This window comes from Falco punctatus (assembly GCF_963210335.1).
Source record: "Falco punctatus genome assembly, chromosome: 9".
NCBI lineage: Eukaryota > Metazoa > Chordata > Aves > Falconiformes > Falconidae > Falco > Falco punctatus.
Window position 1 is genome coordinate 14160911 of NC_137589.1, and position 22641 is coordinate 14183551.

General features: G+C 38.6%; 1 protein-coding gene across 3 annotated transcripts in view; it reads left to right on the top strand.

Annotated features, from left to right (window-relative positions):
* Nucleotides 1–22641, top strand: part of GRID1 (glutamate ionotropic receptor delta type subunit 1) — a 550527-nt gene that overhangs the window by 426727 nt on the left and 101159 nt on the right. For all 3 annotated transcript variants that reach the window (XM_080402703.1, XM_080402704.1, XM_080402705.1), the window contains 2 exons: nucleotides 10691–10864; nucleotides 22040–22201. In XM_080402703.1, the coding sequence (XP_080258829.1) occupies nucleotides 10691–10864; nucleotides 22040–22201 (336 nt within the window). The remainder of the gene's footprint in view (nucleotides 1–10690; nucleotides 10865–22039; nucleotides 22202–22641) is intronic.

Genomic DNA, 22641 nt, shown 5'->3' on the forward strand with positions numbered 1-22641 from the left:
GCTTTGATAGATTTGTGCTATTTCCTCTTGCAACATAACTGGCACCCCTCTTTTTTTTGGGTGTTTATTGCTTGTATTTTTCCTGTTTTTCTTTCTTATTTTTATTTTTCTCTTACATTTCTTTCTCTTTGGTGCCTGACATCAAGCATCTCTGTCACTACCTCCTGACATTTTTCATTCTCCCCTTCTCTTTTTCTGCCTTTTCAGAGGAAATGCTGTGCATTGCCCAAGGCATACGTCTGTGGGAGAGGCACAAGAGCACTAGTTGAAACTGAATTTGTATGTGGTTGTACTAGGAATAATGCTCTAGGAGTCGGTGTCTGGTTTTTTCATTAGCAGCAGCCGTATGTCTGGGGATATAAATAGCACTAGAAACCGTGTTTCCTTTTTTGTGGGACATTTCACAGTTTTGAAAATTTCTCCATTCCAAGGTGAGAGAAAAGATAAAGAATTTTTTCTGCAAAACTGGAATTTGGACCGAAAAAATATATTCCAATTAAACACAGTATTTTGTTCCCTCATATCAATATATTTAATTCCAATTCCAAGTTTCTAAGCTTTCATTATTTTTACATGTAAATTAGTAAAGTACACAAAACAATCTACTACACACAACTACTCTTCATGTAATGGAATGGGCACTGAATCTGACTGATAAATGAGTTGTTTAACCATTATTGCATCCTTCCTCTAATTCCTTTTCCAACAAACTTTCATCACTATTCAGAAGCTTAATTGAAAGTTGTAAGACATGGTAGGACAAAGCACAAGGCTACTGGTTGAGATAGGAAATAATTTTTCACTACGGACAGGACAATGTAGTGTTGCATGTCCAAACCATACGTGCTTGCTTTGAAGCTAGAGGAGAGGTGAGGATCAAACTTGTTCAATAGCTGTGTGGAAATACACAAAAGACATACACTGAGGAAGACTTTTTTTGAAAGTGTATTTTTGAAAGAAATATCCCAAAGACAAGAAATTGAAATAGTGGAGGATTTTCATTTCCCTGGCAGTTGGAAGTGTAATGCTGGGACACAGACAAGGCTTCACAATTTCCTGTGGTTGACAATGTTATCCCTACATGTTTAAAAAGTTAAGGCAGCTGTCAGTTCAGGTTTTGTTATGGCTAAGGAAGAATGGGCTAAGGAAGTCAGATGATAATTGGTGTGAAAGTGATCGTGAGATGGCATGCACTGTTTGAGGAAGAAGTGAGAAAAGGAGAATAGGGATAATGAATGTCAATGAAAAGCTTTCCCAACTTCACAAGTTTTGGCAGCTAGCAGTGCTTTTGGAAAGATAATATGCTGAGTTAAGGATGGCAAAAGAACAGTGGAGTTTGCTGAAGGTGAAGGCCTAATAAGGTATCGTTATGGTCCAAATTGGTTATCTTCACAGATTTTGAAATCAGAGAGGAATGCTAAAGAAAAAGTGGTGCAAAAAAGGCCTAAGGAGGAGTGTAAAGGTTGTAATGAACTAAATTATTATAAAATGAGGCTGAGGTGCAAATTGACTTATACCAGGGGTCATAAAAAGCAACAAGAAACGTTTAGATATAGCAGAAGATAAAGGAAAATGTAAGGTAATTTCTTAATGGAAAAATGAGGTTTTAATATTTTCACTGACTTACTGGATGCTGGCTTTATAGAAACTATTAATCATAACCACACTGTTAAAAACATATTGCAGTAGTTCCAGTTTATTTAATTAAATCTGAGGCACTCTGCCTGATGTTTCAATGTGGAGAAGTGCCATGTACTTCAGGTGTGGCTACAAAATGAGGTATAGCTGGTAAGCGTCTGCAGGAGCAACTTAGAATCCTTGTGGGTAATAAACAGAATATCAGTCAGTACTGTTGCGATCTTGCAAAACAAGCAAATCAGATATATTACTGGGAAAATCCTCTGTAATATAAAGGAGCAATTATTTTGCTCTTCTTGACATCAGCTTGGCCTTGTTGGAACAGTATCTCAAATTTTGAGCAAGGCACTTTAAAACAAAGCAAGAGAATGCCGAACAATTTTGAAAATCCATAGAGCACATAGTATAATGAAAGCTCAACAAAATATGGCCCATGAGGAGGGGCTCAAAGCATTACGTTTGTCTCCTATGAAACTCAGATGATAGAGCAAGGGTATAGCAGTAAAACAAATATAATTAAAAGAAGAATATGATCACGTGTTCACTCTGGAAAGATAAAGGAAATGCAATTTAATCTTCTGCAGCAAAAAATTAGATTGAGTATTGGGAAGTGGTTTATGATCTAAATATGATAATGGATAGAAACAGCTTTCTTGGTTACTTTCTTCCATCTCGTCATCTCTGTCATCATACCTGGTTCTGCTATTGTTTTTCATTTTTCTTTATTATGTTTTCCAACATCCTACTCACATTATATAAGTCTGCCAAATGTTTTCAGATCTCAGTTTGGGAAGAGAAATACAATGGTATTATGAATACCCCTGTGTATTGTCTGATCTGCACCTTCTGTTCTAGGACTTTCCACATACCATTTTTCAATATGAGTATGGCAGTGACAGTTCATGCAAATATTCACTGCATATACTTCTATCAAATCATTTATTCGGTACTTCTGGTGGCAAACATGAAATTTATGGGAACTGTGACTCACATTTGATTTCCAATCAGTGTGGATTTCCACCCTTCTCTGTCTACTGCTGAACAAGCTAGAGCAATTGCGTTTGATGAGATTCTGTCAGCCAAATCACTGGGGTAGCCCCAGTGATTTGAATTAGCCAGGGATGAACCTGGCATCATATTTCATGATTATCAGTCATTTGAAATGGAGGAGTATATTACAATTGTATATAGTTTTGATGGAAAGATGCCTAGGAATGAATTACTGGCATTTTCAGTGCTTTAAAAATAGAATTCATTATGAGGTGTAAAGAAAGTCTGAAAACTAAAGGTTAGAGCTTCTACTTGACTACAGTTTTCATTTGTTGCTTTTCCACTGAATTGATTCTCATTGGTTCAGATTAACCCTCATCAGATCAGATACAAAGGGGTATTTGTTATTAACACAAAATAACTTCTTACTACCCTGATTCATTAGTCTTAGAATTACCAAATTCTGTATTATATGGAATGCTGAAATTCAAACAGTATTCACTTCTAAATTCTCAAACTGGAACTGTGGAAATAATGAGGAGAACTAGTGGAAATGTCATTACTTTAGTTCCTCACTGTCTAAATAATCAGGTACTCTGTAGGAAAGAAATGTACTGGGGAGCGAGGGGAATCCTCACAGGTCAAGTACCAACCAATATGGGTATTTGTCATGTCCCAACACTGAAAGGGAGTTCTTTCTAATTAAAAAAAAACCAAAACAAAACACTGTTATTTTGCAAAATAACAGTGTCATGCATTCTTCCATTACATTTTTCTGTGAACTACTGTAAAGTTTCCAGAATTAAGCTTTGTAAAACAGGGAGGAATCATACTCTTAACTGTCCTGGTAGATGCACTAGCACAGTTCCCAGTGTGTGTGTTCATGGGGACTGTATTTCTGTATTGCACAATTCAACATATAGTCTAATTCTACGCAGAGCATTTTGACTCTAAGGTTGAATAGGGGCTCATTTCTTTATCACTAAGAAAAGCTTGTGTTGTTACTTGTCCCGTTTAAAAACAAACAAACTCCAAACAATGCTGCAACACTGCAGGGTGGATAGCAGAAAGGTAAATTGTATTCATAATGGGTCTTGTAAAATGAAGGATGCTTTTTTATTAATAGAATGTTGTAAGCCAGCCAATCTTTTTGTACTAATCTGAGCTTTAATAACTAGGGCTTTTAAAAAAACATCAATAGCTTTATTTTGCTTCATATGTACAGTGCTAACCATAAATACATTTTAAAAAGTCAGGGGCTAGTTTGTTATTGGTGAAAAGCTGTTTTGAATAAAAATCCCAAATAGCATGAAGCTAAAGAAATAGAGTATTATACAGATTCCAAAACCATAGGAAAGCAAATTATTCAGTAGTTAGAAGACAGCTGAAATTCTTGTAAGCTTTAATTGAAAAATAAAACTAAACTCTAATTAACATCCAGAAAAAGATGCTTTTGAATGTTTTCTTTTCAGTCCACAGAAAAGATCTGGTTTGGAAAAGCTGGAGACAGTGAGCACAGAGGAAGTACCATAGCAATTGCAGCTGTAAAGTATTTGGTTAAATTCCTCCCAACTATGCTGATACTTGTCAGTAGTAGTGGTCGTAGTTGAGAGGAGAAGGGAGAAGTGAATTAGGAAGAAAAAATCTAGTAATAAAAAGATTTGGAAATATAGCACGGGTGCATGTTTCATCAGTGGCAAGAAGCACTAGACAGGAAGTTTGAGTGCTAAGGGCCTTGGGGAACTGAGCCATGTTGAAATGATGTTATCCACATCACCTGAAGCTGAGTCAAAAGTTTTAGACAGCAGTTGACCTTTTTCTTCCTTTTTGGACAGATGATGCTTTCAAAATGATGCAGGTGATGCTCCCAACATATGAATTTCTATATCTTCAGCTGATTAATAAAACTTTCCCAGACTGAATGTAAGTGATCAGTCAGATCAAAGTGCAGGAAAAGATTATTGATGCTTTTTGCTTTCCCCTTTCAGACCGTTCACTCAAAACACATTTCTGCTAATCCTTTTCCTGACTCTATCTCAGTTCGTTTATTTCTGCTCTTTTTGTAGGTCCCTCCTCCCCACAATTTCACTGTCTGTAAGAGGCAGTTTATTATATGAGGGACAAGAAAGTGTTCCACCACCTCTGTTCTGGTGTGACGTGTTTCTTTACTTTCCATTTCTATCCTGCAGCTCCATTGCTTCTGCCAATAGTTGTTTAAGAAAACAACTAAAAAAAAACTTTCATCACATCAGGCCTGGCCAGTATCCCTGTAGTTACTCATCCTCTTGATCTGAGAATCAAATGGCTTCTCAGCTATCATCTGGGCACTTCTTATTTTCCTCTATCAAATATTTTTCAAAGGTTGAGAAAAATGAGCAGAAAATAGAATAGTAATTATCAGATAAAGTCTATCTCAGCAATCTGCTTTTTCTCCGAGGGTAGCATGTAGGAAGGTGTTAGATAATGCATGATGAGCAGTGTTTTCTAGCACAGGGCTTGTAGAGTAATCTTTGGGAAACTTAATGACTTTGGAAGAAAGATCCTTTATGGATGCAGTGTTTGTCCTTTACTTTATTTGGAAAATCTTTGTCTTTTCCCTAGAAACTCCTATATTATATACATTTTGGGTGATCAACCATTAGAACCATGAGCCTCTGCAACTTGTTACTGTTTCATTTTTACTTGAAAAGAACCAAGACTGTCTGGAAGACTGAAATTCTGCTCAGCCTTTCTCTACATATGGAAGTGCCAAAAGATTTATTTTATTTTATTTTTAAAGCATCAATCTGTGTTATGATGCTTGTGTTCACTTTGGTAACAAGTTAATAAACTTTTTACACTTCCCTGTGCCTTATTTTTTCTTGAAAAAAAGCAGACTTTTTAAGATAGTTTACAAATGCAAGTAGGGCAAGCATCCTAAGATCTTTCCAAATTATGCTATTATACAAAATGCAAAGACTAAAAAAATTGAATAGAAATGCAAGGAACACACTGTGGAAAATTTCTTAAGATATAGCAAGTGACATATTTCAATGCAAAAATTAACAATTTATAGTTACAATTTATTCCAGTTTTATTCTCAGTACTTTATATTTACCGCTTGCCCAAAGAAATGTTGTTTCTCTCCTTTTGGCTGCTATCTTTGATGCTGAAGAATTTTTATTTATTTTTTATGTTCACAAAAATGTTTGATTTTCTTATATATGCTTGAGGGGTGTCCATATACATGAAACGGTACTGCATGTGTACCTGCATCCTGCTTGAAGAAATTTGTAGGGTTCAGAATTGACCTAATTATAATGATGTTGAATTACACAGAAACGGCCTTACTCAGGTAGAAGTAAGGTTAGATGAGCTTTTATGAGTTGTTTTATCAGTGAAACCAACTTTAAAATCGGTGAAGATTGTTTTTTTTTTTTTGTCTAGCTTTTGATAGTTATCATTTTGTGAGGTGTTTTTTAGGTTTGCTTCCCCCCCCCCCCCCCCCCAAGATAATTACTTTTTAGTATGGAATAATACTTTGTTAAATTACAGGATCTTTTACTGTATGACACTTGCTATTACCTGAGAAAGATTTCTGGACACCCAGTGTACCTAGAAATAGAGCTAATTCAATTAAATTATAAATACATATCTGTAGAGATTTTTAGGAGTATCGGGTAAAAGAAAGAGAAGTGAGGTAGTGTTGAGTGTGTGGGAGGACTATAAGGATGGGAGTTGGACAGGTGGTCACGAAGGCTTGTATAGAATGTCTTCTGTGTTACGACAAATGGATTGTACCCTTGCCTTAAAAGATTAACAGACGTGTGTGTGTGTGTGTGTTTGTGTGTCTATTCACGTGGGATGCAGAGAAGCCAGCATTGAATAAATCTGTCTACAGGGTAAGCTGTTGCTAACACTTTAAAAACCAGCTAACTGAAGGATGTTTTCTGGATTTTCAACAAGTGAACAAGTGTCCCTTTGCAGATGTACGTAGTGCATTGAGGGATACTAGAATAACCCAACAAAATGTATCGAACCACATTAATCTGTAGCTTGTCTCCATGAGCATCTTTGTCCTCATTGCTGTTCTGTTTAATCCTCCAGTTTTCTCCAGGATGTGCTTTCTGGAAATCTGTTCTGGTTCTTTAAATTATTAATGTCATTAAAATTTATACTTTTCTGTCATTACCTCTAGGAAAATAGAGATTGTAATGTGAAGCATAATTGCCTCATTTTGCAATTTGTGTTATGATAGTTGAGCAGAACTAGAGCAGATTTAAATATTCCCCTGAGCAATATAGCTAGGTATTACAAACTAACTGGAGTTCTTTGTGTACAGATAAATAGATGAATGAATTCCCCAAATGACCAATATTTGTGTGCAAATAAATAGAGAAATGAATGCCACGAATTCTTGAAGAGTCAACTTTACCATTAATATGCCACATCAACAGAAAATACAGTGCTTAAAGGAATGCCCTCTCAGTCTTGAGTTAGGTGAACTACTGCTAGCCTGGGTGAATAGTCCATCTTACCCTTGTGCCTGCCAACTAAAATATTTAAGGGGTCCCTGAAATATTTGAAATAGGGAAATTCTCTCTGTTAGTAAAGGAAAAATGCAGGATAAGAGCACTTAGATAAGAGAACATCTTTCGTGCCTGGGTAAAGGGCTCTCATTCAAGAAATTCGGGTTTTACAGGTCTGAGTGCAAAGTGCTGTTAAAATTGCTAAGCAGTAGAGAGTTAGGCTCTTTAACCTCCCTTAAAGTGTATCCCTCAAACAAGCAGAAGCCACCATCTATGTTAAGTCAAGATTTACCCCATGTTGCAGTAGCAACATCATGGGATGACAAAAGCCGAAAAGTGGGCATGTGAAATGGAATTTTGCAAGGAGTGCTTACCTGGCCACACCAGCTGATAGGCTCTGCTTAAGAGTACAGCATTCATGTGTGGCATGAATGATAATTACTGTGTACTCTCTTGTGCTGTGCAATAATCCAAGAACAAGACTAGAAATTTGGGATACATTTGTTTGAAAGAAAACCACCTCTAGCACTAAATTAAATTATTTACTTCATTATCAGTTTCACAGTGTAAAGAAAATTTTCATGTAATGTACAGGAAAGAAAATATGTTACTTTTAAACAAATAGCTCGATGAATTGCTTTTAATTGTAAGATCACTGTGAAATGCTTTTTTCCCTGTGATTCCAAGGCTTAGAACTATTTTTTGGATATATGCTGTTATTCTGGTGGGTGTAAAAGTAAGATCCAACTTCCCGTATACTTGTTTTTCCTTTTTTGGCTTGTTGTTGTGGTGGTTTTTTTTGGTTGTTGTTGTTTTGTTTTTTTTTTCTTTTGTTCCTCCCCATATTTATCACAGTCAGAATGCGGATGACCTTTCTGCATGTGACATTTAAGGTTTCACATGCTGCTAAGCCAGGACCGTGAGCTTTCTGGAAATGAATCTGCAGGGCCTGTCTGTGCCAGACAAGAGGAATGGATGTGGTCCTCTGGCCAGGGAAGCCGTAACCGGGCTTCTCCAGGGTGGGATGGTGCTGACCTTGAATCCTCTGCAGTTCAGGTGCTCAGCCACGCTTCCCTGCTCCTGGCCCAGCCTGAGGTGCCCTGTGGTGCTGCCTGTGGCAGTTCTGCCCTGTGACCTGACATGGAAAGGCCCATAGTTACCTTCAGCTTTTAGAGCACCAGCTCAAAAATGCAGAAATAGACCTTTTGTTCCCAGCTCTTCCAACAACTACTCTTTTTTCTATGCTTTCACATTTCTAAAAAGGAACCCAATTTCTAAAACGAATGGATCATTTGCTGGCAGGAATGTCCATCAGCTGAAAAAAACAGAGGTGCTTTGTTCCCTTTGGCATCACATACATAACTGAGGCATTGAAGGATTTAGCTACTGTCAGCTCTCCAGACAGAAAAGGGTGGTGCTTTCAGAGTCAGATTTAGCCCAATTTCCCTCCAGAGGCTCATGTTTTTCTTCTTTGGATGTACAGTAACTAGGCTCTATGTACAGGTCTCACTGGTGCCTATAACTAAGTGGGAAGCACCTGGGTTGATGCATCTAACATAATTGATCTCCTCCGTTACCTCTGGAAATCCCATGGAGGAAGCAGTTCTGGTCTGCTACATACAGGCTTACATCTCAGGTCAAGCATTTTGACATAGGTTATAAGATGTCTTTGAAAGGCTGTGCATCACCTGGGGAGGACAGAAAATGTGCGTGATGTGAGGTGAACTGAAGGCTTTGATGATTTGTGATATTTCCCCCCACTCCACCCCGTTTCCAGCCACTCAGCCTCAGTTTGTCCACCAAGGGGTACAGCTTAGGGGTTTATGAGTTAAAGCTATCCCATAAAACTGTCTATCCCTCAGACTACAGCTTAGAAATGCTGCCTGGCTTTAACATCCCTCAGCCCCACAGAAGAGAAATCCAAGGCAGCTGTCTGGAGGGATCTGTAGAGCTTGTCGGTCTCTTGGTGTCTCCCTGCAAGGCTACAGATGCTGCCCAGCATTTTCTATTAAGCCTCAAAACCTTTGGCTTCTATTATTTTCTGATATTCTGTTTTTATGCCACACCAGTTGGTCTGTCATTAATGCAATAAATTTCACCTTCTGTAAAGTTAAAAATTCATGTTCCTAAAAAATGATGGGAAATCGGCAAAGAAGGACTATATCGAGCCAAAGCTACAGTACTAGTCAACCGTAACAAGTAATTATAATAACCCCATGGTCATTTCAGTCACAGCTTGACTGAGAAAACAGCAAGAAAACAAAATTTTTGTTTTTCTTGAATGTTAAAATTACAGGGCCAGGTTCACTTCTGCTGATGACACATCGCAAGTAATGTGGGTCCTGTTCACCAAGTACAGCAACAGGAATTATTTGCAGCCCGCTACCCTGCAAGGGGCTGAGAGCAGCCCTGTACAGGCCTAGCAATGAGTTGGCACAGCTGTGCAGCTGGTGCAGCCAGTGTGTACTGGAGATGGGCTGGTGTGACTTGCAGATGCTGCTGGTGGCACTGGTAAGGAGCTGGAATGTAAAGCTGCTCCCTGCAGAGGAGATGCCTGGGGGAATGACGCAGCCAGAGGTGCTACTGCCTGTCCTGCCTCACAGGGAATTCCTGGCAGTAAATAACCTTTCACAAGCTGTACTGCTGTCACAATTTCAGGATCAGTTAAGCCTATGATTTTCAAGCCATTTATCCTGAGATAAAAAAAAAAAAAAAAAAAAAAAAAAAAGGAGGTTTTGGTTTTGTGGCTTTTTAAAAATGCAAAATACCTAAAGCATGTAGTTGAGTTGGCTTCAGTTGCAATAGAAGGGGATGCAAGCTCTGTCCCAGGATGGGTTAGAAGGCTGGGACAAGGGAAGGTCTGCAAAGATGCTTTAGACAGTGCGAAGCCCGGAAAGAAGAGAAGCTTGTCCTTGAGATCTCCTTATATCTTATCCAAAATTATCCTGTGTGCAGAAGTTTGCATTCCTAAATGTGTCAATCCTTTCCATGACATTTCTTCTATGTTCAATTTCCTAATATAGATAAAATAAAAAGACTTCCTTGAGTCATCATCAGGATTAGTCTGCAGAAATGATCTACTGTTCTTAGGAGCAAAGTACTTTCTTGTAACATTGCTCTCAGGTGTAATGGCCATATTTTCTAAAGATGGTTATGTTTTCAATTTATTGTTTTGTTCTGACGATGTGGTGAGGTTCTATTCTGTTAAACAAAAACTCTATACAAATTTGGTTTGAAGGCTCTTGTTTTTTACTTAGAAACCTGTTGAGACCATTTTGGTTCTTTTCTATGAGGAACTACCTCTTCCGTATGTTAGTATTGCAAAGATAGATGGTACTGTGTTAAACTGTTTTCTTTTGTTTCAGATGATGCATAAAAAAAAATCAATATTTTTAATAAACCCAAAACAAAAACATTTGGCCTAGACTAAGCATGTGCATCTGTATTTTTTTTTCTTCTCTTGTCTTTTTTAAAACATTTATTCAATAATGAAAGGAATATATAAAATGTCTGGGCAAATATATGATTTTAAAAGACTGTGTCTCCATTCACAGGAAATTACTGATAATGAAATATTAGAGCTGGTACATAGTGCTCTGGGGAGGATGACAGTGATCCGGCAAATTTTCCCTCTCTCACGGGACAACAATCAGAGATGCATGAGGAACAATCACCGAATATCATCACTGCTATGTGATCCACAAGAAGGCTATCTTCAGATGCTGCAGGTCAGTAGATGTGCCCAGCAGAAAAATCCAGTTCAGGAATGTGACATGACATAGTTTTCTGTGATTATATTACCTCAGAGGAAGAATAAAATGAGAACAGATGAATCTAAGTATATAACAGTTGGTCAAGTTTTCCTGACTTATTTATTTCCCAGGACTGAGTGCTTTAGATGTAATATTATGTCCGTGCAGTACCAGCAAGTGGCTGCACTAACTCAGAGCTGATATTGCATATTTCTTTCTATTAAAAATATTTTTCTATTCGAAAAAAGCAAAAGTTTTCCTGTTATAATCTTGTGATGTTACTGCTTGCTTATCGTGTTTATGCCTTTTAGACATCTGTTGTGAAAGAGTTAATCTGGGACGATAACAGAGCTCTGATAGGTGTTAGTCTGTGGAGCATTTCATATTTAGTTAAATGCCTGAACTCAGGTGGTGTATTCTATCTGTCCCATTTCAATAGCCTCAGAAGCCTCTGGCAGCTGATAATTGTCTGAGCATGTGAAGTATGCAGTACTAGTTCAAGTTCCAGATTCTGGTAACGGATTTGACTCTGGTGTAAGCAGCATCTCAAGATTTCTTGGCAATTTATCCCAGTTATCGATTTTTTCCTACAGTAATTTAAATACAATTTTAGGTGCTATTTGCAAGGATAACGCAATAATTTAGAAACACAGGTCTTGGACTTTCAACAGGACTCCATGTGTTTCTGGTTTAGACACAGAGAAGAATCTCACTTGTATCACTGTTGAAGCTGTTGGATAAAGCTGAAAACTTTAGTGAGACCGAGAATCTAAGCTTGATTAGAATCTTTTTATTGCAAATTTAGTGTCAACCTGAGATGGACTGAGTGAGAACACAGTGGTTGGGCCTGTGAGTTGTCAAGCATGGGTATTGTTTTAGAGTGGTCTAGAAAGGGCTGGGTTAGGCTATGGGGAGGGGGCTGTTGGCAATTTTGGCTGCTGCAGCCTCATCAGGAAGGCAACGTGGGGAGAGGTGTCCTTCTAGAGGGAACTTACGTGCTGGCTTGGAATTGCTTCTGAAGGGCAAAGTGTGAGGCTTATGGGAAACCAGGAGAGGTAGGGAGATTTTGTGGAAGAGGAGTAGGTCAAGATTTTCCAAGGAACATGGATGGGGATGTTTGTTTTACTTCTTTTTGCCCTACTAAAAAATTGTAACTGCAGACACTGAAATCCTTTGAGGGGACGGGTATGGACATTTCCTCCTTGAAGAGAACCTCTGCCAACTCCAGTTCTGTCATAGCAGTGGCAAAGTTTGGGAAACGTCAGTCACAGGCACTGTACTTCTGAAGCACTGGTCTAGTCTTTCTGCACAGGGGAAAGGCTATGCCTATCTTGGCTTAGAAAGAAAAGACACTTTTGGTCTTTGTTAGTAATTCTGAGGTATGCTGTAATGAGAACAAAGGCCTTACATTACAGCAGAATTTTGAGTATTGCTGTCTGTGCTGGTTTATGCATAATCTCAGAGACTCATGTGAGGGGCTCCAACGGACCTCTCTGAGCAAGTTCTTATTTGCTAAAAGAGTAACTGGTTTGCTTGCTTCAACAGCCTTGTGGCCTATTACTAAATTTCACAGGCAAGGACCCTTTAGGAAGGATTCCCCCCTGCTGATTCCCAAATGTGGCTTTTAAGAAGGAAAACAATCTCAGTTTCTGTCTTCCAGAAATATTATACCATCTTAGAAACTGTCTTTAAGAGAAGGGAACAGTAATGTTATCCTTTGTTCATTAATTCCTTCTCTATGAACTTAGAGATATAAAGAAGTACAGAATTATAAAGTTCTCCTTTTAGAAGCTGATTCCACAACTCTCATGTCCAGCCACACTGGAATGAAATATGAAAGGTGAAGGGCATGTGTGAGATCTCTGAAATTAGCTGCCCCTAGTATATCTTGAGTTATCTTATAGTTTTTACAGATTGAATATAGGATGCTTTCAGCATGTGCAGTTCTATCAGAAATGTTCTGGGGCTGCATTTTTTTCACAGGCTTTGCCAAAACATCTTACGTAACACCTTGTGGGCATACAGCTCAAATTAATTTCCAAGTATGAATGACACGTTATTAATGGTCCTGCAATACAGGTACTTCCAATCTTATGTTTCCTTTTTCTTGCTTAAAAAATAGTTTTGACCTTTTGCTGCACAGAAGTACATCACTAAATTACCCCTGTTGCCAGAGGCCGCAGTAGCTCCCAGCTCCATGTCAGGCTGCTTGAATCCACCAGAGGCAGTGACCGTTGCTTTGAAGTAGTTTGATTAACACCACAGTTTGGAAATCCCTGGCTCATTCTCCCTTGGGCAATCTCATATTAATAATTCTTTGTTGTCAAGGTAACTTACAAGCTATTGTTGGTTAATTATTTATTTAATGACTTTGAAGAAGAATAACCTAATCTCTGTCAGCCTCTAGCTGTAAGATTTTTATAGGGGAGAACTTAGCGTTTTTAACAAGCTAGTAAAGAAAGAAACATTTACGTCATGGATTATTAACTTTGTTCTGGCTAAATTAATGAAAGTCTTTTCAGAATGATTTTGTTCTCAGTGTCTTTAGTATCATATCCTGGAAAGTTGTTTTCAGCGGATGATCATCCCAGTCTGGCATTCTGACAAGGCTTTTAAAGATCAGGCTGTTCTGCAAGCTCATCCAAAAACTCATCTGTTCTGAATGCTTTGTGGAAAGCCAATCTTATTCCATCAACCTACTTGTCAAAATTTTGCTCATGCCCTTATTTCTTGCACATATAATATACCCAGCTGATTTTATACTTCCACTGGAGAAAAAGCTCTATAACGTTTCTGCCTTGGCCATTTTAGACTTCAGAGGACTACATTTATCTCTTTCTTAGCCTTCATATATGCTTTTCTGTGTCCATCTCTCTTACTTTTTTGTAAGTGGAAAAGAGACAGTTTAGAACTTGCTGTCTTCCATTGGTGATGTGTATCCTGCGCTCTGGGCCATCAGCATTGTCAGTATTGCCTCATATGGAAGAGAATACTGAAGCGCTTCAGGATTTATAGTTAAATCTGATTAGTCCTAGACAGACCTGGTATGTATCCCTGCATGGCATTTGAATGGTGTTTACTGGGATTACCACTATTAAACGGTTTATATTATTTCAGACATAGTCTTACAGAGTCAATTTGAAGACATTTTAATGCAAAGCCTGCTTCTTTCCAAAATCTTCCCCTTTTAAGTATTAGTTTTGCTGCCCATTTACAAATTGATTTTTGGTGAAGATCTTTTTTCTTTCATCAGGTTATTCATGATGTGTTCATAAACTCAAAATCAAATTATTTTTTCTGTTTATGTTTTTGAAGAAAGTTATTTATTTAGAAATGTAATTCCCATTAGTTTGTTTCTTCCCATATTTACCATTTTTACAGTGACCAAGCTTAATCTATGTGAGGTTCTATTTATATTAAAATATATTACAGGGACAGAGTGTACCTGAAATCATTTAGAATGGTCCAAAATATATAGTAAGATTAAAAAGGTGAAAAAGAAAACCCCAGCAAACTGTCACAACATTCATGAGGTTATTCCTCAAAGGATTCAGAGTCCAACTTCTCTACTGAAGAACTATTCCAGGCACTGCTTGGACATATTTGAAGGGAAGATGTTGAGAAGTGTGGGAGGGTATTCATTGAAACAGCTACTCCTCTCCCTGTGTAGAAATCACATTCTTCAAAGACTTGAGCATCAGATATCTTTGTAGGCACCTCTTAGCAGTTGCTCCTGCAGAGCTCCATTTTGATTTATGATCTGTCTTCTCTTCAGGAATGACTGCAGTTTAACTATTGTAAATGGAGATGTTTTTGGAGGTGTGTTTGGCTGCCTAAACTGAAGGGCCTGCTCCTGCAGTTTTGTCCAACTACATAGCCTAGTCTCATTTGACCTATTTACACTGCTGTTATTACACAGCTGTTAAGTGCTACTGGGGCAGAAAATATTAAGCCCTATTAAAAGCATTTACTTTCTCCCATAAAGGATTGATGACCATCATTTTTCTTTTCTTTTCATTACAAACCTGTATTTGCATGTCTCTTCAGCTAAATTTAATTTGGACCTTTGGCCAGGTGTTCAGTCACAGTGAAATTTTTTTCTGAATACCACATGAATGAAATGTATCTTTGAGCTGACCTTACTGCCCATTGCAGAACATAATCTCTCCCTGAAGCCCAATGGGATATGTTTTATACAAAGTGTGTTAGCAGAAGAATTGGTTAAAAAAACCCCAACCAACCGTGGGTGTCCTCTGGCCATGTGGGATTTTGCAAGCAGTTTGGAAGCTACAACCCCAGGTATGTCCTGAAACAAGCTTTTCCTCTCTGCTTAGGCTACCTCTTTTGACTTCTGGAGCTCTCCATTTACCTGATTGTTTCACTGAAATTTTTTTTTTCAGTGCTTTATCAGGGAGTGGACAACAGTGGCTAGAAGAAAGGGTCAGTGGCTACATTTTTTTATTTTTTATTGCCTCTGAAACCTAATTTGCACCCATATTTTTTAAAAAAGTGCCATAGGGTAAAATAATAATCTTGTACTCTGTTTTGCAGTTCCAATATTACCTCTTGTCCTCTTGACTCGTAGTTGTGTTGAGTTTTCCTTATCAAATGTCTCCTGCTAGACTTCCCCTGGACAGTTAGTGTGAGCTGTGCCAAGTTCTTGAGATGTTTAGTGAGCAAAGCCAATGCCTGCAGCTAACAAGCTTGACCATTACAGGGTAATCCAGGCCTTGTATTATTGTTAACATGTTTTTATAAAACATACTGAGTAAGAAACCGCTCATAATTATGATAACTACTCATAACAAATAGCTGAAGGAGGGTGAGCATTCAGAGACTAGAAACTGTAGGTAGGGAAAAGTGGTGTGAGGTGTGTAATGCAGTAAAAAGGGGGGAAAATACAGAGGAGATAAAAGGTGCTTATCAATGAAACGAGGACTCTGAGGGTGCAGTCTTCCAAAGAACTCTTTGGAAGCCCAATTGTTTGAGATACTTAAAACTAGAATGGGCAAAACACTAAATAATACACCAGTTAGATTCCTTACTGTCAGAAGGCCTGAATAAATATACAATTGAGATCTGTTTTTCTGTGTTTTTAGGATAATTTTATTCAGGCTTTCATTTACCTCATTGATAATAAACAGCCCTTTGGAAGTTTGAAGTTGACATTTGAGTCTTTAGTGAACATTTGGTTTTTGACTCTGGTTTCCTCATGAATGCCAGACTACTGGCTGTGATTTTGTTCTCCCCAAGCAGTGAAGTGTGTATGTCAAACATCGGCATTCATGCGCGGTCTCACGAGGGGTTCTACAAGCGAGAGTGGCTGGCGAGGTGTGAGCAGGGCCAGGAGCAGCGGCAGGCACCTCAGCTCCACTGAGGGCGGCCCTGGGGGCTCTGCCAGCGGGGAGGGCAAACGGGCCGTGGGCACCTCTTCGGTGGCGTTCCACTGGTCCACATCACCCAGCAACTGGGCAGTGCTGTGTGACAATCTGCACAGGTCAAGGGTGCTCATCCTACCTGAACCTTAAGGGAGAATGGTGGGCACCTATCTGAGAGCCAGGGCTGCAACTTCGGCTGGGGGGTCTGCACCATCTACCCTGGCAGTGGCAGATGCCTCCACCCAGATGGAGCTGCTGAAGGGAGAGGCTGTAGTGCAACCCTCAGGCTGTGGGAAGCACCTAGTCCTTTCTCCTGAGGTAGGGACGGGCAGTGAACCTGTCTGCAAAACCTGTGCCCAAGTGGAGGAGCTCCTGCAGCAGGTGGCTGGGCTGCAGGAGGTGGTGAGAGGACTGTGTAGCATCAGGGAGGCTGAGAAGGAGTTGGATAGCTGGTTCCAAACACAATCTGCAGTGGATATCACAGGTTGCCCAGAGAAGCTGTGGATGCTCCATCCCTGGAAGTGCTAAAGGCCAGGCTGGACAGGGATTTGAGCAACCTGCTCTAGTGGAAGGTGTCCCTGCCCATGGCAGGGGGCTTGAAACTAGATGATCTTTCAGGTCCCTTCCAACCCAACCCATTCTATGATTCTGTAAAATTAATTTAAGAAAATGAAACAGGTCAATTTTTCAGTCTCTCCACTCTAAAAATATCCCTGTAAGCAAGCCATTATACTATAAGTAAACCATCAATCTTCACTGATCCTGGTAAGATGCATCCTGTCATTAGAGGCAACAGTGCATAACTGTGTTAGGCAGTACTTGAACTTTGAAAGCTGAAATGCAGTTTCAGGGCATGCTAGCGTCTGCATACGCAAGCACAATAATATCACTCCCCAGGCAGCAAGCGTTTCTGCTGCTGGCAGGCTGTGCTCGGTCTGATCTTCTCTTCCATCTGCTTCATCCTTGGAGCTGACTGCTGTGGCCACTCGCAGGGTGATTTTGGCAGCAGCAGGGTACAGATGCCCAGTTTGGGAATGAGTTTTTGAAGCAGTGGCATCTGGGTGTCAGCTTGTCTTTCCTGGTCTTGTCTGGCTAGACTTCTGGCTCTGCTGGCAACTCAGAAGTTGGGGTCAGTCTTCGTAGCTTGCTGGCCTTCCCAGAAGAGCAGTTCTCTGTGATTAGTACCTCTGAAGGAGCTAAAAGGTATCTTCATATGTAAAACTTTAAAGGTAAAATCACTCTGGAAAATCTCATGAAATTAACATAAAACCCTTTATGAAATGACATTTAATAATGTGATAGGGAGAGATTTCCATTCTCATTGAAAATTTCTGCTCTGCTCTACCAGTCTATGGCAGATTGTTTCTTCATTGCAAAATAAAGGTTCAGAAAGTCTGGAATGATATTCAGAAGCTATACCAGAACATGCCTCAAATTACTCATGTACAGGGCATACTCTTTAATATATTGGTGAAACAGTCATCATCATTCTTATAGCAGACAGATCAAAAAGATCAAAATACTTCCAGCTTTTCAGGTCTCAGCAATGAGGTGAAAGAGGAACTCAAAATTACCGTTTCTTCCTTGAAACAGGAAAAAAATGAAACACTTTGTTCTAATCTAGGAATTTTTGTTATATGAGGGGGAATCCCTGCAAACAGGTATATGACCTTCCCTCCTCTGTTCCCTCTATGAATATATAAATAGGGGAAATAAAAAATGCTCCAGAGCTTGGAAAACCCAAAGCAGCCAAGTACATTGCCTTGACTTTTGTTCTCTCCTGCTTTGCTGCCAATTCTAAATCCTACCTGAAGACTGATTTTTAAATTTACTGTTTTCTCATGCCTCTGACAGCACTGGTGGAAACAGAATATAGTCGATCCCTCAGGTATCTCACAAATTCCTTTTCAGTGGTCACACTTGTATTTAAAAAGAGTTTGATAGCTGAAAATTAAAATGTGTGCAGTTGCAGAAACAAGTGTATACAGGCTTTGTCCACTGAACCCTTTTTCTTTTCACAGGAATACTATTCTGGAGGTTACAGCAAACGCCTCTTGCAAATAAAAACTAGTACATATGCAGGGCTTTTGCTGTATTAAAATGAATATAATAGAAAATAAAGAAAAATATTATAACCCTGGATTTACTGTGAGATCAGGCCAGAATTAGTGTGTCTTGGTTTAAGTAACTTTTTTCTACAAGAAAATACATACATAATAATTGAATTCAGGTGGAAAGTGAGTATTATTTTGAGAAGAGAAGCATATTTGAGGCATTTAAGTTGTTCTTATTTTTCTCCATCTGAAGAGAATTTGAAAAAAAAGAAGATAAAAATATACCTCACAGTACTTTAATAATGTATCTTGCTATAGGTATTGAAGGAATCAACTGTTCAACTACATTCACACAACACTACTCAGGCATTAGATTAGACCTGGTTCCATAATTTTGTTTTCTAGCACAAAGCTAGTTGCCATTTGGGATTAGGCAAAGACATGCTGTCTGTACTGTTGTGGCTGATGAGGAGCTGGATTTTGCTCTGCACACTGTGAAGCATCAAAAGGACATTATTTTCTAAGTTACCAGGATATTCTTGGCTGTTCTTGGTTATGTTTTGCACTTCAAAGTGACTCGACCTAGAGGACTACCAAAGCAATACTATTATGTTAACATCCTGCCCTCTCTTGTTTTATATAAACTCACTGTCTACACACTGAATTCTGATCACTGTGCAAACCTAGATGCTTTGGGTCATGCTTTATAAGTTTTAAAGGGTTCTGTCCTTAGCAGCGTGGACTTTTATGTTTTGTGTTAATTTATGTCTACACTAGCAGAATGAGCAAATAAAATAATAAAAAAAAAGAGAATTGATTTTCTTAATATTACAAATCCAGCCTCAGTTGTGGAGGTTTTGCGGCTGTTTTTTTCCTAGCTTGCAAATTTTCTATTCTAAAAAAGAAGTGTTGACTGTGTCAATAAAATTCAACTTCTGTAAGATATTGACTCTTCGAGTGAGTAGAGGGTAAAATGTAGCAATGCATGCATGTGATTTTTACTGGAGTAAATACTCAGAATATGATTATATGAAAGAAGTGATTTTGCCCATTAAATAGTACCATATACTCATTTTTTTTGCATGAGGCTTTCAGTAGAAGAGAACTGCAGTGGCAAAATACCAGTGGATAAGTGTGTACAACAGGTTGTACATAATATTCTTTCTATGGCAAATAGCAACATGCTGTGTTCTCTGCAAAATTTTCTTCTGCCTTGGTACATATGTGTGACACGATGTAAGTAGTGGAAAACCCTCTTGTGCAGCTTCTTTCTTGCTTTCAATCAGTTTATATCATTCTTTCAAAAGAAAACAAACCAATAATGGTACAAAATCCATTATAGGTCTAACTGAACTATGAGGATTAGGTTGGTAAACACGTGATCGTTTAGTTTTGCTCTACAGCAGAAAGTAATTTGAGTTGGATGCATGGTCATGTCGGCTAAGAACCTCAAAAGCAGTTTTCTCAAGCTTTCAGTGCATTACACTTGCACAATGGTGGAGGCTTCTCTAAGAACATAGCAAGCAGAAAGAGGAGGAAGGCAGTGTACCCCGGTACATCTCATACTTCACCCTAGAGCTCTCTGCTAGTAAACCAAGAAAACTGCTTTTGAGAATGAGGCTGCAGTTTTCCAGAACTGAAAAAGAACAGTGCCAAACTGAGAAAATGCAAAATGTTTCTGATCTGTGGTGGTTCCAAGGCAACAATGAGTTGTCAGTTATACGTAAGGGAGCGAAATCAAATTCAAAGAGGAGCAAAGAGGATCATAATGACACATAAGAAACAATATTTTTCCTCATGCATGTAAAATTACTTCTAAACAAATGGGTTTTGTGGTGTGTGGTTTGGGGTGGTTTCATTGTTGGGTTTGGGGTTTTCTTTTGATTTTTGTTTGGGTTTTTTTGTTTGTTTGTTTGTCTGTTCTGTGGAGAGTAGCTTAACACAGAATAGGAAGAGTGCCCTGTTGAATAATGAGGATTTGCTTGGTTGCTTTATCTGAAAGTTGTTTGGAAAATATCTGCAGAATAGAGACACAAATGCAACTGAGCAGAAGAGACTTAGTTGCTGGGACTCATTAACTCTTTAATCACTTTTCATAAAAAAAGAGAAAATCTGGAAATTAGCTGCTTTGGAAACTCTTTTAAAAAGAAAGATTAACTGGATAAAATAGCAAATCTAGGGAATGTGAACTGCTTGTTCAGGAAGGCTGGAAAGAAAAGAAGGGAAAGAAGATTGCAATGCCAGGTGGGAGAGATTCTCAGTGATCGTATCTCACAGGTTTTGCATTATTTTCATGTTAACATCTCTCTTTATGTTCAGTCACTTAAATAAGTGGGTATCCTCAATCTCATTTTTGTGTATTTTCTTCCCATTTTGATTCTTCCAAAATGAATTTTTGTTTATATATCTTTTGTTCAGATTTACATATACTAGAAGATTTTTCAAAGTGCCTAGGTTCTCAGTTTATGTCAAATTCCAGATCAGGGAACATGTACCATTTTGCTTCTGAAGATTAGGATCTTAAGATATCAGAAGCTTACTTGGAGCCAGTGATACAACAGTAATATATGTTTAAGCTTTCACAGCTGAGTGACATTTTAATAGGAAGTATGCAGCTGCATTTATTTCTACATGTAGCTGTTTCCTGATCTCTAGGCACCATTTTCTATGGTGAATTAGAGAAATCTGAAAGATAAATGGCAAATTTGTGGATCACCATGAGTAAAGCCTTCAGCTAGGAAAGTATCTTTTTGATAATAATGAAAAAAAAAAAAAGCTGTATCTGGCATTTGATGCTGACTGGAGATTTGAGTTTAGCAAAGAGTAAATCAATAGCTCTGAATTTGTGTATAGGTTTGAAGAAGAGTGCGTGCAAACGCTGGAAACAGGCGGGGGTTATCTAATTATTTTTTTAAAAATCACTTCTCTCAGCCAGCTACCACTGTTAAAGTTTTACCACTTGTGGTGGATACCATGGCTTAACAAAAATCTGATCTTGTATCACTGGCTGTGTCTTGGTTTGAAAAATGAAATACATAGTTGAGCATTACTAGTGTGGTGTTCTTACTAGAGCCTTTATCATAATTATTGTTCTCTTTAACTCTCGTGTAAATTGAAGAATAAGGAGGTTAAGATCAATAGCTCCAGAGGAAGTAAAGTAGTAACCAGTCTCTTGTATATTTGGTGGAGAGAGATGATAAGACCTAAATAATACTGCTATTTCTTCTCCCTCTGTTCTAACAGTCACATTAGTATTATATTTTGCTGTACCAAAAATTACTGAGGAGATTTCCCAAATGAACAAACGGAACAAGAACTGAATTCCATTCTATCCTTTCGTCCTTGCTGAAAGGACTGACAAAGTAGCAATCCTTGTCTTTCATTGATAGCTGTACTCTTTCTATAGCTTGAGTTTATATTTGAAGTGCCATCTCTTACCTCTTTACAGCCCTGTGTTGTGCTGGTGTAGGCAATGCATAGGAAATGCAAACATGCTGGAGTCCCTGGGACAGAAGAGCCCAGGTGTCAAGCAGGAAAGAAGGTGGGAGTGAGCACTGGTATTTGTCTGAATTGCCGTGACTGTCGAGCATATCAACCACACCCAGCTTCTAGTTTTTACTTCTGCTGCCTTCTGTTTTCTTTTGTTTGTCTCCTGTTTTTTACAGTTTCTTCAAAAGGATGCTCCAATAAAGGGAGGCTCATTCTTCTTATTCTTGCAGGTTTCCAACCTGTACCTGTATGACAGTGTGCTCATGCTGGCCAATGCTTTCCACAGAAAACTGGAGGACAGGAAATGGCACAGCATGGCAAGTCTGAACTGCATGAGGAAATCCACCAAACCTTGGAATGGAGGACGATCCATGCTAGAGACTATTAAGAAGGTGAGAATAGACAAACCACAGTCGTGTGAGTAATTGAGTTGCTTCATTTCTACTTGAGATTAGTTTTTGAAAAGGTTTTTGACCTCTATCCAACTTTTCTTTGATTTATTACAAATAACTGATTTACAACTACCAGGAATGATCTACAGCTATTAAACAAGCAAATGATTTATTACAAACAAATTACACACCCTGCAGTGTTGCTCTGGTGGTGTGTGTTCTACTTCTGTTATTCTCATAGCTACCTTACTTGGAGGTAGTGTGATTAGGAGTAGTCATACAAATTATGTGCGTGCATCATCATAATTTCCCCAACAGAAGAACTTCAGGAGCTCAAGGGGCCAGCCAATAATAAGGTTTAAGGCTTATGTTCCATTTACTACAGCTCAACTAGCTTCCTAAGTGAGCTTAGCATTGGTATCTATTTGCGTACTACAGCC